Source organism: Phoca vitulina, unplaced genomic scaffold (genome assembly GCF_004348235.1).
Source record: "Phoca vitulina isolate PV1807 unplaced genomic scaffold, GSC_HSeal_1.0 scaffold1, whole genome shotgun sequence".
Classification (NCBI taxonomy): Eukaryota; Metazoa; Chordata; class Mammalia; order Carnivora; family Phocidae; genus Phoca; species Phoca vitulina.
Window position 1 is genome coordinate 26,329,189 of NW_022589704.1, and position 17,685 is coordinate 26,346,873.

The 17,685-nt window shown below is 35.1% G+C and overlaps 1 protein-coding gene across 7 annotated transcripts in view; it reads left to right on the forward strand.

The window, feature by feature from the left end:
* The window catches only part of KANSL1L (KAT8 regulatory NSL complex subunit 1 like), a 148,341-nt gene that overhangs the window by 65,513 nt on the left and 65,143 nt on the right, over positions 1-17,685 (forward strand). For 6 of the 7 annotated variants that reach the window (XM_032403111.1, XM_032403090.1, XM_032403097.1 and 3 more), the window contains one exon: positions 9,342-9,546. In XM_032403111.1, coding sequence (XP_032259002.1) covers positions 9,342-9,546 — 205 coding nt within the window. The remainder of the gene's footprint in view (positions 1-9,341; positions 9,547-17,685) is intronic. The other variant, XM_032403104.1, reaches the window with a different exon arrangement.

Here is a 17,685-nt window from a genome sequence, read left to right on the forward strand (position 1 = left end):
GACATTTGGTAGCATTGTATTCTTGGGCAACTTTCTAAATCACAGTTCAAATGAGAACAGTCTGCTTCCTGGATTGTTGTGAGGATCAAATGAAATAACACGTATGATATTATTTTGCTTTGCTTTGTTTTGTTTTGTTTTGTTTTGTTTTTTACTTGTTTATTATCTGTCTTCCTGGAAGAGAATATAAGCTCCATGAGAGCAGGAACTTTTTTAGTCTGACTTATTAACTGCTCTTTTCCTAGCATCTAGATAAGTGAGCGTCACATCGTGGGCATGAATAGATATTTGCTGAATGAATGAAATGTCTTTTAAGATTTCTTGCAGGTAATCAGCATTCCATAAAAAATATTTTGTACTCATTTGTCTTTTCTCCCCCATAGTCAGATTGACATTTTCATTATTGCTCTCATGGCTATGTTCTGCAGTTCTGCTTTGTCTCATCTAATTTAATGATGGACTAGAAGATCAGATAACCAAAGTGGTAGAAATATTTGTACTATAATAAGAGACATTTTCTAGTAAGAAAAAAGGCCTCTGCTAACAGTAACAGGAGTGAACTTTTGTGTATGAACAGTGAGGTTTTTGGGTTATTTGAAAGGCTTTTGTGATTTCATTCATATTCTGTATACTTGGCATTGCCAGATTAGTAATCTCATAGGTGAAATATTACAGTTCTTCTAATAAAGCGTACTTATTCTAGCTTTATATCACATTATATCATAATTTTTGTGTATAATTAGGTTAGGAGAAATTTAAGTTTTGAATTTTTAAAGGTTGGCCACCTATTCTGTATATTAATTTTTAGAGGAACACATAGAGCTTATTGTTTGATATAATTTCAAAAAATATCTGTCATTTTTATAATATCCTAATGAACTGTTCTCTCACAATGTCTAAAGTAAATTCACCTGGTTAATTATTTTCCAGGCTACCTGTTTGCCCATGTTATTCATTGATTCCCAACCCCCACCTCTTATTTAATGGCAGTATCTCCCAGAAGTTAGAATGGTTTTTTTAGCTTTATTAATCTTAGCAGCAGGGTCTAAGATGAGTCACCAGGAACTGAGCAATTGAAAAAATTGAGTCTTCAAACAAATGAAGCATTATATCTTATCATGATAGAGATATTAATTTTTAGATCTTATATTCTAAAATAAAGATAAAATGTTGTAAATGGATCCTTGCTTATTACCCCATGGGGTATTATCTGCTGAGAAAGTGAATTTCTATTTGAAGTAATATCTAGATTTTTATTATTGTTGTTGTTTCTTTTTGCCTTAATGAGACCCAGAACATGATATAAAATTAAATTCCAATGAATCATTGCCATGCTATTTATTTCCACTAATGGTAATTATCTCTTGAAATGCAACCATTCTTTCTAATTGGGTATCATGATTGAAAAACTGCAGCTAAACTGGCAAACTAATTACATAGAAAGTAATTCTTTCATCCTTAATATCTTCAGTAGTCACTTCTCAGAAGAAAACACTGTTAGCTGCATATTCTAGGCTGAAATTTTCAATATAATTTTGGGTTCATTTGAATGACATTAATTATTATATTAGCTAGATGTGTGACATCAATAAGGAAATAAAATTTCCCAGCTGTGTTTTTAAAGTAATGCCAGTAGGAATTATTTTCTTTTGTAAAAACTTTTCTTTCCCCTTTTTACCTGTAAGTCTAAAACCTAATGTTAGAGGGAATGTTTAAATAAATTGTGATATAAACACGGGATGGAATATCATGTAAGTATTAAAAAAATCATATGGTGATATGCTTATTTGGGAAAGTTAAGTAGAAAAATCAGGGTACCAAAATCATTGTATAAGATCATTTCATAGAAAAAAGACTTGAAGGATATAAATCAAAATTTTAATGAGAACTGTATTTGTGATTAGATGATGGATTTTGAAAAAATTTTTTCAACTTTATTTTCAAATTTTCCTTTAAAATGAAAAATAGTAATTATAATTAGTAAAATAGAAAGTCTCCATTTCAAACTTTCAAACAAATTATGTGAGAAGAACAGCTCAGAGATTATATTGAAGAATCTGAATTGTATCTCCCAAACTATAGATTAGCTAGAAATGTTTGACAAACTTTTATATTTCGATTCTCAGAAAAAAATAACTGCCATTATTCGCTTCCTAGTGTCTTTGCCTTAATGCTTTAAAAAATATCACTTGAAGAGCACCTGGCTGGCTCAGTTGGTAGAGTATGCGACTCTTGATCTCAGGATTGTGAGTTTGAGCCCCATGTTGGGTGTAGAGATTACTTAAAAACAGAAAGTACCATGTGAGGTTAAGAGCCAAAGATAAAAATAGCAGATAGCACTACAATAGTCTCTTTTTCTCTTTACCTTTTATTATAGAAAACTTTGACATATAGAAAGCATAGTAAAGTGAATTCACATATTCCCAGCTTTTAAGAATTCCCAAGATTTTTGGGGTACCTGGCTGGTTCAGTTAGTAGAGTATACGACTCTTGATCTCTGGGTTGTAAGTTTGAGCCCCACATTGGGTATAGAGATTACTTAAAAATAAAATCTTAAAAAAATAAGTCTCTAATACAAAAAATAAAAAGACTGATTTTCAGATGACATTTTTTGTCTAGAAAAATAGTACAAGCTCATTGTAGGAAAATTGGAAAATTCACAAAATACTAAAAAGAAAGTAGAAATCATATTGCTCAGAGTATATATTTCTTTTCTATCATATTTATACATTTTCATAGTTGAGATTTATTAGAAGCAGTTTTAGATTTTATTTTGATACTATATCAAAGCTTTTTATACTTAAAATATTTCTTTTCCATTTTAATGGCTACATTAAGGTATACCTTATTTTTTTAGAATAGGTATATATCTAATTAGAATACCATATTACATTGTACTTCAACACATTTTCTTATTACAAGAGTTAAAGAGACTTGTATTTTTGACTAAGGGGTATAGTTCTTCTACTTAATACCTAAGATAGGGGAAATGGCCTGGTAAAGGTACGGTTTTCTCTGTACCAGATAATGCCTTTTATCTTGATCCATTGGTCCTTTGAGAGAGTTGTTTTACTTTTGACATTTGGAGGACAAGTAATGTCCATAGTGGGCCATTTTAGTAAGCTTATATTATATAAGCCCTATTTTATTTAATTTCTTTAAAATTGGTTAATGCCATCTAAGTGTCATTGAGTTATCTGAGTATGTGATGCATTCATTTCTCCAAACACTATCAAGAGAAAACAAGATAGTAAATTCAACTAGTAGCAGGATATTTGACATCAGGGAAAGTTTGGAGAAGGTTCTTGCTATAGATTGAATTCATCAAAGAACTCCAACTGATGAACAGGAGAGATGAAATAGAGATTACCAATCATGCAAAAACAGTGATTTTTAGGTGTGTATTTTTGTGGATATATTAGTTTCCTAGGGTTGTTGTAACAACCACTGAGTGGCTTAAGATAACAGATACTTACTCTTTCACAGTTCTGTAGGCTAGAATTTAAAAATCAAAGTGTTAGGGCCATGTTCTCTATGAAGGTTCTAGGGAAGAATCAGTTTTTGCCTTTTCCTAGCTTCTGCTGGTTGCTGGCAGTCTTTGGCGTTCCTTGGCTTGTAGCCCAGCTCTCCAGTCTCCACCTCTTTATCCACATGGCATTATTCCCTGGGTGTGTCTCCTCTTTGTCTCTCTGTCTCTTTTTATAAGGACATCGGTGACTGGATTTAGAGTCTTTAATCCTGTATGACCTCATTTTACCTAATTACATCTGCAAAGACTGTATTTCCAAATAACGTCTCATTCTGAGGTTCTTGGTAGATGTAAATTTTGTGAGGGCACTATTCAACCCAGGACAGTGGGTGTGGGTATTTTGTGCGTGAGTGTATGGGGAAACTAGGGGTTGGGGTGTGGTGCTATCATAATCTTTCTGAGAATGCACATTCTAATTCTCTTCTCCATTATTGATTTTTACCTTTTGTAAATTTTATTTATTTTTTAAGTAGGCTCCATGCCCAGCATGGAGCCCAGCGGGGGCTTGAACTCACAACCCTGAGATCGAGACCTGAGTTGGTATCAAGAATGGGACGCTTAACCGACTGAGCCACCCAGGCGCCCCTCTACTTTTTTAAAAGTGTATTTAATATGAGAATGGGTGCATATGGGAGAAATATTGAAAACTACTATTCTTAAACAGTATTTTAAAATTCTATGTTAAATATTCTCTGCTCTTCTTGAGAATAAAAGATAAAAATAATCTCATGAAGTGTTTTTTATGCTTTTATGGTTCTAGCATTCTGAACTCACAACTAGGCCCAAAAGTTTCTTATTTACTAAAAATATTTGAGCACAGCATTATAAGGTTATTATAATATTCCAATTATTCCTATCGTTCTAAGAACATAATTTGGTTTAGGCAGAAGGTTATTAAATACTTGAGTGATTTACTATGAAAAATTCTAGACTATCTTTCACTGGGTTTGTGGAAAAAAAAAAAGGAAAGAAAAGAAAGATCAAAACTAGACTGTTCTTCCACATCCTCTACCATTAATACTGCCACCAAGAAAACACCAAAAAATTAACTAATCGATGCCCCATATACCCATATTTTTAGATTGTTTTATTTATTAATATAAGTGCATAATGTTTGCAGGAATTGATTTTGGTAGTGATTTACTGTAGAATATCTGGTAAAAAATAATTGATTCACTTTTGGGACTTTGGTTCCTATAGTAATCAAAGTATAAGAATATACTGTAAAAAATTCACTTGAAGTTTTCCACTCATACTCTGTAGTAGCAAATTGAATGCTTCTTGTTATCATCCATAAATGTCTTAACTGTCAGGATTTTTTAGGGTTGTAACAGAAAACCAGTGATTTCAGAAAGTCATTAAATAACTATTAGAGAAAGTAAATAGTGTTAATAAAATGTGAACTCAGAACTTTCTGATTATTTTCTTAGATAAAACTCTCAGTTTTGTACTTTTTAGAAGAAATTTTTAGACTTGATTGATGCCCTTTTTACAAATCAGAACATATTACAGTTCTTATCTGCTTATTCTAAATTTATGATGGACATACTTGACTATATGATAAAATAAGATACATCATATCTTACTACCAAAAGCTACCTTTTGTAAACCAGAGTTAGAGATTTAGAATGAAATGCAAGGCCATGTCAATATATATCTTATCTTTCTAAAAGCTCTCTTGTAGCCTTCTGTTTAGAACCTCTTTTGGCTTTTAGGTTATTTAAAATGTTCAATGTTTACTCATTCATAATTATATAGGTATAATGTATTTTATACAGGCACTATACAAAGCACAGAACTGGAATGATAAACCTGACAATATATATGTGTATATCTCTCTATTCATTCAATAAATATTTATTGAGCATCTGCTGTATGCAAGGTACAATATCAGGAACTTCTTGATACAAGGGTGAACAAAACAGACACAGTCCCTGCACCGTTTATAGTCTAGAAAGTAAGACATTAATTAGATGATCGTACAAATGAATGCAAAATTATTACTATGAAAAATGCTATGAAGGACAGATGAACAGTGCTATCAAAGCTCAAAAGGGGATTTGACTAGTCTTTGGAGAGGTGAAACAAGGGCTGAAAGACTTCTCTAAGAAACTGACTTTTGAACTGAGAGGCAAATGATTATTGGAAATTATGTAGTTGAAGGAGGATGTGAGAAAGTTCTGTAAAGCAGAGATAACATATAAAAGTCTTGTACTGTAGAGAGTGTGAGTTACTTGAAATGAAAGGAGGTGGTGTGGCTAGAACACAGGGAGCAAGGAGGAGTGAGATGCAAGATAAGGCAGGAGAGTGATGGCAGGTGCCAGGCCAGTCAGGGCCTTTTAAACTTGAAGTCTTTTTCTCCAGAGCAATGGGAAGGCTTTGAGAGATGGTAAGCAGTGTGGGGATGGGAGGAAAGGGCATGAAAGGATAAGATTTGTTTTCCCAAAAGATTGGTAATAGAAGGAACTGAAGAGGGAAAAGTGTGAATGAGGGAGACCAGTTAGAGGCTATTGGAGTATTCCTGGACAAAAAAGCTTGCATTAGGGGAGTGACAGTGGAAATGGAGAAATTATGTTATGTGCATATACCACACAAAGGATCTGTCCTTTGAGGGATTTTTATTCTCTGAGCAAAAGTTTCCAATTGGAGATCTAAAGAAGTATAATTTGTTGTCTCTCCTGGCAATTATCCTACTGTCCCACTTGTAAGCTTGCAATTTCAAAAGTTCAATGATAATTATATTATTGGTACTTATTGATAGTTGTCTTGATAATAGGACAGTACTTGATGGTGACCCATTGCATCCTCAGTTTCTGGGGTTGCCGGGGTGTACCTACAACTTTATGTGAACACTAAACCTTCTCTTATTGAAATGTTATTTTCCCTCCTGAGTTTTCTCCTCCTCTTCCTATTATTATTATAGCTTTTTTTTTTTAAGAATGTCATGTGATGATGGTGTCATGGTATCTTATATTGGTTTATCAATGATATATTTAAGTTCTTGTTTTCCTTAATGCTTAATTACTAGATAGCCTATTATCTCCTGAGGAAAAAGCTTTAGGTTATAGAGTTACATGAGCAGGGTTGTTGTTTTCCAGATTCCTTCATTTTTCTCTTATTCTGCTTTTCATTGAAGTTGATTGACTTACTCTCTCTTTAGTGTAAAACACTGTGGAAAATAAGTGAATTTATTAGTGATTTGTAATAACTCTTTACAATAACCTCATCAATTATTTATAAAAGTGGTTTATGTACCATATGAGCTTTGGTGAGAATAATGTGCTTTACACATTGATTAGTTATGAAATAAACAGATTTCACATCTTTGAATTTCAGTACATTTCCCCATTAATTTAGGATAAATTTTGATGACATTTTGCAAGGACCCTTAATAGCTAGAGAGTGTTAGAAGTCATGAAGGAAGAATTGTGGCTGGAAACATATTTAAGTTTTAAATAAAAGAAAACTTTTTTTTCCTGATAATGTGTCAGTCACTTTAGAAAGTTGAAAATACAACTTTCAGTGAACAAATGGCACATTTTCTATTTATCTTTAACCCCACCTATAAGCCTCTAGCCAATTCAAAAGCTGTGTCCTGTCAGTCAGTAAAGAGATGGTGGCTCACCTTCTTTAGGGCTAACTCTTCTGTGGGGAGGGGAATAAGGGCTCATTAACAACTAAAGAATTATAAATAGAGGGCAGAGTTAACTGTGCTTTAGAGTTAACTCCTGGAATAAAAAAAGCTCTTCATTTTCTCTAGATGCTATGGAAGCTATGTCTTTTTTAAGGAACCAGTATATCTGCCTAAAGGTGTTTCTTACTTGCTGGGAGAACCTCTTTTTATGCTGGATCTACTCCTGCCTTCCTGGATTCTAGCATCTTGACTTGACTTCCTATATCAACCACCTTCTGAAACCTGTCTTCTACCTGACCTAACTTAGTTCTCTGCCAACCACCTGCCCTACCTGGTGCCTACTTTGATATTATCTATCATCTGTGCCTTCTGCTCACCCTTGACAAGATAGCCCAATTCTGGCTCTTTCTCAAGAGCCAACTGTTACTTAGCACTGATATACTTCTTATAGAAAATAGCATCCAGGATATGAGATTGGACCTGTTAGTTTGAGAGTAGTGTTATATCTTAAACCTTTCTCAGATCTTTAGAATGCTTACTAACTGGGACTTAAGGTATTTTTGACTAGGGCTCTCTGAAGACTAAAGTTAAGATTTTAGGGGCTCCTGGGTGACTCAGTTGGTTAAGCGTCTGCCTTTGGCTCAGGTCATGATCTCAGGATCCTGGGATCCAGCCGGGTCAGGCTTCCTGCTCGGTGGGGAGTCTGCTTCTCCCTTTCCCTCTTCCTGTCCCCCCAGCTTGTGCTCTCTCTGAAATAAAATCTTAGAAAAAAATAAAGTTAATGGGCACCTGGGTGGCTCAGTTGGTTAAGCAACTGCCTTCGGCTCGGGTCATGATCCCGGAGTCCTGGGATCGAGTCCCACATCGGGCTCCCGGCTCGGCGGGGAGCCTGCTTCTCCCTCTGACCCTCTCCCCTCTCATGCTGTTTCTCTGTCTCTCTCTCTTTCTCTCAAATAAATAAATAAATAAAATCTTTAAAAAAAAAAAGTTAAGATTTTAAAAGTGGAATAGTTATTATCACTTATTTTTCCCTGTACTGGTCTGGCCAGTAGTACGTACTCAGGTATTTGTTGAATGTATTATAGTCACCAAATTCCATATTTAATTCTCTTTGGTGTCACCAACAAAAGCCATTCAGCTGCCTTTATTTCTGATTTCTTATTACTATGTAAAGCACTCTTAAATTATTTTCTTTATCCACAAGCTAGCAGAATATTTTGTAGCAACCATAAATATGATTCAAAACTAACGATACTGCTATAGAAAAACCAGATTTCTATTTACTGTTAAACACCAATTCTACTTAAGTCAAATAATGTACTTAGAACTTACGTGTTGATTAGCAGTACGATGTATGGCAGATTCACTCTTGATATTAAAATACTAAATTGACTAGTTTCTATCTATATAAATAAGGTTGAAATTGGTACATTGTAGTACCTGAAAAACTTATATACACATTGTAGTACCTGAAAAACTTAATTATTTTATATATAATATACTGGTATAAGTGAAATAAAATTTATGTGGCACTGAGCATTAACTTCCTCCTGATATTCTGATTTTTTAAAAAATATGTTTAAAAATTAATATGAAGAATGTTGATGACATTAATGTGTTTATTTTTATGTGTAGTTTGTGTAATCTATTTCACTATTTTATAGTTGTGGCTTCTATATCATCAGAAGTTTAAAAAAGCTCCTAAGACATAGTAGGATTGCATCTTTGTTTCAGAATTCACTGAAATGGTATGTAGTGTTTATTTCAGAGCAACTAATGATACGGTATGGGATTTTAGCCTTTTGTAAGCCTATAATCTTACGTAGCTTCACCCATATGCAAAAAGAATATGATGTAAATAGTTACAGCGCTCAACAACATGCATGAATTATTGATTTACAGTGAACGTGTACATTGTACCAGTGAACTCATGTGAGCATTTCTAACCTATGGGATATTTGTTTTACAGGAGAAAATAGAAGTAGAAATTATTTTTACAACTTGAATATGTAAATCCCCATTAATACCAATTATTTTGCCAATTGTTACCACAAAATTGGCTAAAATTAATACTCTTCTGTCATAATAGATCAAGGCAATTTACATTTAGTTTTCTTTGTCTTTTTTGTTTGTTTTGTTTTATTCTCTCCATTCCCCAATTATTTCATGGCATTTCAGTGCTTCAGAGAATTTAGATGAGCTCTCTTCCTCCAGTAGCTGGTTACTTAACCAGAAGCACAATAAGAAAAGGAGAAAAGACAGGACAAGATTGAAATCTCCATCCTTGGCTATCATGAGTACAGCTGCTCGAACAAGGCCACTTCAGAGTTTCCGCAAACGAAAACTCTACCGATTGAGCCCTACTTTTTATTGGACACCGCAGGTAAGGCTGCCTATGGGAAAACATGAACAAAGATTTTGTCATCAATGTATTTCACATACAAGAGGATATGGATTGTACCTGATTATTTAGAATAATTACATCTAGAAAGCTTTAAATATATAGTTTATAAATGACATAGGTATTGACAATATATAAGTGGAATTTAATAAATTTTTTAACATGGCAATGTATTAAACTTCTCATCTCCATTTTTTTAAAATGCATTGTTATGCTTAAACTAATTTGAAGGAAAATTACATATCGTGGTGATTTTAAAATTTTACTGGTAAGGGTAGTAAGGAAAATACAAGTGTACTACATATTTGTCTTGCTTAGTAAAGAAAAAAGTAAAAATCTGCGTATTTTTCATTTGTTAGCAGAATGTTATATGTACATCTTTCAATACATATCTAAAACTGTGATAAAGGGCAAGATAAGTTACCTCTAGTTTTTGTTATATGACATGCTTTTTAGGAGAGTTTTTTAATAGGAAAATATTTTTATTTAAAGTTTTTATATACAAAATCATATTTTTAATTTTTATTTAAAGATGCTATAAGCAATAGATAATATTTTTGAAATTGAGTCTGTAATTTCATAATTATACATAGAATTGTTTACCTAAAATATTGAACGTATGAATATGCCATAATATTCTGACTGGAAGGAATTTGCTTGAATGATTTAGGGGATTTGTTAGATGTTATTAGAATACTTTATATGCCCTGAGATTGTAAAGATTGGCCTTCGTTCAGCAAGCCAAGGAAGAAACAAGTGTGAGATTATTGTTACTGGTAGACCACATACTTTATCATATTCCAGTCATTATGCTAAGCATTTTCAGTACATTATTTTATTATTATCTCAAAATATAATTGTGAGATGTTGTTAATCCCCCCTTTAGATGCAGAAATTGAGGTGCAGAGAGATTAAGTAATTTGCCCAAGGTCACACAGCTTGTAAGGAAAATGTCTGATTCCAAACCCCATGTTCTTACCCATTGTATTGAGAATGACAAAAATAAACCAAATCTTTTTTGTTTTTGAAATCAGTTAAGACAGTATATTTGGGGGTTGGGGAAGGGTCTTATCTGGTTAGAGGTATTAAGATATGCATCATAAAATAAGGGCTTTGAAAGACAAACAGATTTTTGAAAGGTTATGGGAGAGTTAGAGAAAGAATTTTAAGTAAATAGGAATAGAGATGAAAAAAATGATGGAAAATAACACATGTCCTCACCCCTAACTTATCCCCTAAATTGCCAGGATATTTAGTTGCCAATTATTTACCTTTCTAAACTTAATAAATGTCCTTTCTCTCAGGAAGCCTTCCTTGACATCCCCACTATGGGATATTAATATAGCACCTTGTTATAAAAATAACTCATTATTTTATTATTATCTCTTATTTTTCTGTTTTTCTCATTACATTGTAAGTTCTTAGAAAATAGGGACTATGTATTTCTGAACCTACAGAGCTTTGAACAGTAACTGTCCCAATAGTATATGCTCAATAAGTAATTGTTTGATGTGTGAAAGAATTAATGTAGTGGACACAGGAACATATTTAAAAGGTAATGGAGGGCGCCTGGGTGGCTCAGTTGGTTAAGTGACTGCCTTCGGCTCAGGTCATGATCCTGGAGTCCCGGGATCGAGTCCCGCATCAGGCTCCCTGCTTGGCAGGGAGTCTGCTTCTCCCTCTGACCCTCCTCCCTCTCATGCTCTCTGTCTCTCATTCTCTCTCTCTCTCAAATAAATAAATAAAATCTTTAAAAAAAAAAAATAAAAGGTAATGGAGAGTGAGAACTTACAGGTGTGTGTGTGTGTGTGTGTGTGTGTGTGTGTGTCCTCAATTCACTTTGTGAAAAGATGTGTAACAGTAAGTAATGTCTAATAGAATTTTCTTGTAATGATGGACATGTTCCATAAATACCTGTGCTATCCAATACAGTAGTAACTAAATACATGTAGCTATTCAGCACATGAAATGTGGCTAGTGCAACTGAGGGACTGAACTTTCTATTTTATTAATTTTGATTTAAATAGCCACATATGGATAATGGCTACCATACTGGATATGACCACTCTAGACTCATACTTACCCTGAGAGCAGTGAGTACATAATGGTACTCATTCTTGTTTTTTAATACCATTCCCTGTTGAAAGGAAATAGGGGTGTTTGAAAAAATGGCTGACCTCCAGATGTGGGGAAGAGAGGGTATAAGATGAGCTTGGAACATCTCAATGTTACCAGAAAGCAAGGTAGTGTTAAAAAAAAAATGATGGGGGGGCATATCAAAAGAACCCAGAAGCTAGTTTGCAGAGGCTGCCACTGGCCAAATTTAGGGCTATTTGATCATCAAAATAACTAAGGACAGTAATGAACCATTGAAAAAAGGAAACCATGCATCCATACTGCTGACAGTTAAATTGATAGATAAAAAGGAGAAAGGGAGGACTTTCCCATATAGTAGAATGCTGATTAATAAACATGGAGTGAGCACAACTACAGAATTATTGCAGTGATCATGGTAAAGACTGATTGGGAAAGAATCATCAGTGGGTGATCAAAACTAAGATAGCCTATGAGAAGAAGAATACAGTTTCAGTATGCCATATTTTGGCCAGGGATGGATGGCCGAATTTAATTATAAGGAAATATGAGACAAAGCCAAAACCAGCAGCATGTTATTAAGAAACAGTGAAAAGTGGCCTGTCTTTTCAAAAAGAAAAAGTCAATGTCACGAAAGTCAAGAAAAACTGAGGCAGATTGAAAGAGACTTAAAAAGATGTATGACAATTAAATGAATATTTGATCCAATCAGAATTCTTTTAGTCGGGGAGAGGGGATTCTTGGGACAATTGAGAAAACTGTGCCTTTGGTGGTAGATTATATAAAAGTATTGTATCAATATTGAATTTCTTAAATGTGATAACTTTTGCCATCATGTAAGAATATATCCTTATTTTAGGAAGTACACATTGAAACATTAAGAAGTAAAGTGGCTAAGGCATCCATTTTACTTATTTTTAAAGATTTATTATTTTAGAGAGAGGAAGAGGGAGAGTGCAGGGGTGTGGAGGGGCAGAGGGAGAGAGAGAGCAAGAGAGAGAAAGTCTTAAACAGACTCCAGGCTGAGTGCAGAGCCCGGCACAGGGCTCGATCTCACGACCCTGAGATCACAACCTGAGCTGAAACCAAGAGTCGGATGCTTAACCGACTGTGTCACCCAAATACCCTAAGGCATCCATTTTATGTAATAAATTAACTCCTATGCTTGTGGAATGGTACTAGTTACGTAGCATCCTTGGTAGAATTGAGAAAATAATAAATTATTTTCTGTAACGCTTAACTCTCTAGCTAAGTACTGGCTGAGAAAAGCTTATATTAAAGGCAATGGAGAGGTGGGGAGTTCTGCTACAACATAGCATATAGTAAGTAGCTGATCATCACTCTCATTGCAACAAGTACATGTATAATTGCAGGAAAAAAATCATCATACTAGTAAAGACATTAGCAAGACGTCTGGTTTCAGCTCCAACACATAAAGAGAAGTCATCACTTCTACCCTTACAATAAGAAAAAGTGAACAAACTGAAAATCTGTGCTTTTCATGGACCCATCAAAGAATTGAGGTTACGGTACAAACTGCCACCCTGAAATATGGGGAGAAAAGTAACTCCAGAGAGCCACAGCCAAGATGTGCCTACTTGGAGCAGAAGCCACAGCAACCATAAGCTTAACTGGTAGGAACACTTAACTGGTAGTTTTGATGAATTACTGGGGGCTGAAGTATAGACTAGACTAGCTTGAGAGTGAAAAACTCCTGGGGACTATAGTCTTAAAAGTCCCTCCACACATTCATGGACTTTACTTCTAGGCACCCCATTATGTTCTCACAATGAAGATCCTCAGTGGCTGTGGTGTGGGAGGGGAAGGGATAACTTTTATGAAATGAACCCAGAAATTGTAACACAGCTTTTTCTTCCAGGGAAAAGACTTTAGTGAAATCTTAGCTTACCTGTGAGAAAAGCACTTTTTCCACTGCTGCCCCCTGTAGCCTTTCTGTCTTACCTAACAGGCAGTGAGGTGGAAAATAAGAAGCATTTGTTAAAGTCACAGACCCACTAAAAGACTAAGATTTAATCATGAGATTATAGTAAATTATGCTACTGTGGTAGGTATGCTTCCTTTCTTTTTCTTTTTTTTTAAAGTAGGCTCCATGCCTAACGTGGAGCATGAACTCACTGCCCTGAGATCAAGAGTTGTAGTCTCTACTGACTGAGCCAGTCAGGCACCCCTGGTATGCTTCCTTCCCCCTACTTTACCACCACACCAACAAGATTCTGGTACTATTAACAGTAGGTTACAGCTGCAAAGCATAGACTGTGAGGAGGAATGATTAAGGAAGTTAAAAGTCAACAGGGAAGACAAAAACAAAGATACTAGAGGAATTTTGAGTCCTCTAGCACTTAAAACTATAGCAGATATTATACACAGCCCACTCCTAGCCAGATTAACATTATGCCTCACAATAAAATTCTGTTTACCTCAGGGTGCCTGGCTGGTTCAGTCAGAGGAGCATTCGACTCTTGATCTCCGGTTGTGAGTTCGAGTTCCATGTTGGGTGTAGAGATTAATTAAAAAAAAAATTCTATTTACCTCAGATCCTGTTACCAGATACATCATATACAGCTTTTAACAAAAAATTACAAGGTATGGTAGGAACTCTGAAGAGACAAGGAAGCCATCAGAACCAGGCTCAAATATGACAAAGACGTTGAAATTCTCTTAAATAACTATGATTAATATGTTAAAGTCCTAAGTAGAAAACAAGTAATGTATGGGTGCTATAAGCAAAGAGATGTAAACTTTTTTTAAATTCGATTAACAAATAATGTATTATTAGTTTCAGATGTAGAGTTTAGTGATTCATCAGTCTTGCATAATACCCAGTGCTCATTATATCATGTGCCCTCCATAACATCCATCACCCAGTTACCCCATTCCCCCCCTTCCTCCCCTCCAGCAACTTATCAGTTTGTTTCCTGTGATTAAGAGACTCTTATGGTTTGTCTCCCTCTCTGATTTTGTCTTGTTTTATTTTTCCTTCTCTTCCCCATGATCCGTTTTGTTTCTTAAATTACACATATGAGTGAGATCATATGATAATTGTCTTTCTCTGACTTATTTCACTTAGCATAATAATCTCTAGTTCCATCCACATCATTGGAAATGGCAAGATTTCATTTTTTTGATGGCTGAGTAGTATTCCATTGTGTGTGTGTGTGTGTGTGTGTGTGTGTGTGTATACACACACACACACACACACAGTATCTTCTTTATCCATTCATCTGTCAATGGACATCTGGACTCTTTCCATAGTTTGGCTATTGTGGATAACATTGGGGTGCAGGTGCCCCTTTGGATCCTTACATTTGTATCTTTGCATTAAATACCCAGTAGTACAATTGCTGGGTCATAGGGAGTTCTATTTTTAACTTTTTGAGGAACCTCCATACTGTTTTCCAGAGTGGCTGCACCACCTTGCATTCCCACCAACAGTGTAAGAGGGTTCCCCTTTCTCCACATCCTCACCAAGATCTGTCATTTCCTGACTTACTAATTTTAGCCATTCTGACTGGTGTGAGGTGGTATCTCATTGTGGTTTTGATTTGTATTTCCCTGATGCCGAGTGATGTGGAGCATTTTTTTTCATGTGTCTGTTGGCCATTTGTATGTCTTCTTTGGAGAAATGTCTGTTCATATCTTCTGCCTATTTCTTGATTGGATTATGTGTTCTTTGGGTGTTGAGTTTGATAAGTTCTTTATAGATTTTGCATACTAACCCTTTATCTGATAAAACATTTGCAAATATCTTCTCCCATTCTGTGGGTTGTCTTTCGGTTTTGTCAGACTGTTTGCTGTGCAAAAGCTTTTTATCTTGATGAAGTACAAAAGTTCATTTTTATCTTTGCCTTTGTTTCCCTTGCCTTTGGAGACATGGCTAGTAAGAAGTTGCTGCCGTCAAAGTCACAGATGTTGCTGCCTGTGTTCTCCTCCAGGATTCTGATGGATTCCTATCCCACATTTAGGTCTTTCATCCATTTTGAGTCTGTTTTTGTGTATAGTGTAAGAAAATGGTCCAGTTTCATTCTTCTGCATGTGGCTGTCCAATTTTCCCAACACCATTTGTTGAAGAGACTGTCTTTTTCCATTGGATATTCTTTCCTGCTTTGTCAAAGATTAGTTGACCATAGGGTTGAGGGTCCATTTCTGGGTTCTCTATTCTGTTCCACTGATCTCTGTGTCTGTCTTTTTTGTGCCATACTGTCTTGATTACAGCTTTGTAATATACCTTGAAGTCTGGCATTGTGATGCCACCAGCTTTGGTTTTCTTTTTCAACATTCCTTTGGCTATTTGGGGTCTTTTCTGGTTCCATCCAAATTTTAGGATGATTTGTTCCAGCTCTGTGAAAAAAGTTGATGGTATTTTGATAGGAATTGCATTGAATATATAGTTTGCTCTAGATAGCATAGACATTTTGACAATATTTGTTCTTCCAGTCCGTAAGTGTGGAACATTTTTCCATTTCTTTATGTCTTCCTCAATTTGTTTCAAGAGTGTTCTATAGTTTTCTGAGCACAGATCCTTTCACTTTTTGGTTAGGTTTATTCCTAGGTATCTTATGGTTTTGGGTGCAATTGTAAATGGTATCAACTCCTTAATTTCTCTTTCTTCTCTGTCATTATTAGTGTATAGAAACGCAACTGATTTCTGTGCATTGATTTTATATCCTGCCATGTTGCTGAAATGCTGTATGAGTTCTAGCAATTTTGGGGTGGAATCTTTTGGGTTTTCCACAGAGTATCACGTCATCTGTGAAGAGTGAGAGTTTGAATTCTTTGCCGATTCGGATGCCTTTTATTTCTTTTTTAAGTTGTCTGAGTGCTGAAGCCAGGACTTCTAGTACTATGTTGAACAGCAGTGGTAAGAGTGGACATCCCTGCCATGTTCTGGACTTTAGGGGAAGAGCTCTCAGTTTTTTCCCATTGAAATTGTGGGCTTTTTGTATATGGCCTTTATGATATTGAGGTATGTTCCCTCTATCCGTATGTACACTGTGAAGAATTTTAATCAAGAAAGGATGCTGTATTTTTGTCAGATGTTTTTTCTGCATCTATTGAGAGGATCATACGGTTCTTGTCCTTTCTTTTATTAATGCAGTGTATCACATTGATTGATTTGCAGATGTTGAACCACCCTTGCAGCCCAGGAATAAATCCCTCTTGGTCATGGTGAATAATTCTTTTAATGTACTGTTGGATCCTATTGGCTAGTATCTTGGTGAGAATTTTTGCATCCATGTTCATCAGGAATATTGGTCTGTAATTCTTTTTGGTGGGGTCTTTGTCTGATTTTGGATCAAGGTAAGGCTGGCCTCATAGAAAGAGTTTGGAAGTTTTCCTTCCATTTCTATTATTTGACACAGTTTCAGAAGAATAGGTGTTAATTCTTCTTTAAATGTTTGATAGAATTCCCCTGGGAAGCCATCCACCCCTGAACCCTTGTTTGTTGGGAGATTTTTGATTACTGCTTCAATTTCCTTGCTGATTATGGGTCTGTTCAGGTTTTCTGTTTCTTCCTGTTTCAGTTTTGGTAGTTTATATGTCTCTAGGAATGCATCCGTTTTTTCCAGATTGCCTAATTTGTTGGTATATAGTTGCTCATAATATGTTCTTGTAATTGTATCTCTTTGGTGTTGGTTGTGGTTTCTCCTCTTTCATTCATGATTTTATTTATTTGGGTCCTTTCTCCTTTCTTTTTGTTAAGTCTGTCCAGGGGTTTATCAATTTTGTTAATTCTTTCAAAGAACCGGTTCCTAGTTTCGTTGATCTGTTCTACTATGCTATTCAATCTATTTCATTGATTTCTGCTCTAATGTTTATTAATTCTCTTCTCCTGCTGGTTTTAGAATTTATCTGCTGTTCTTTCTCCAGCTCCTTTAGGTATAAGGTTAGGTTGTGTATTTGAGACCTTTCTTGTTTCTTGAGAAAGGCTTGTATTGCTATATACTTCCCTCTTAGGACTGCCTTTGCTGCATCCTAAAGGTTTTGAACAGTTGTGTTTTATTTTCA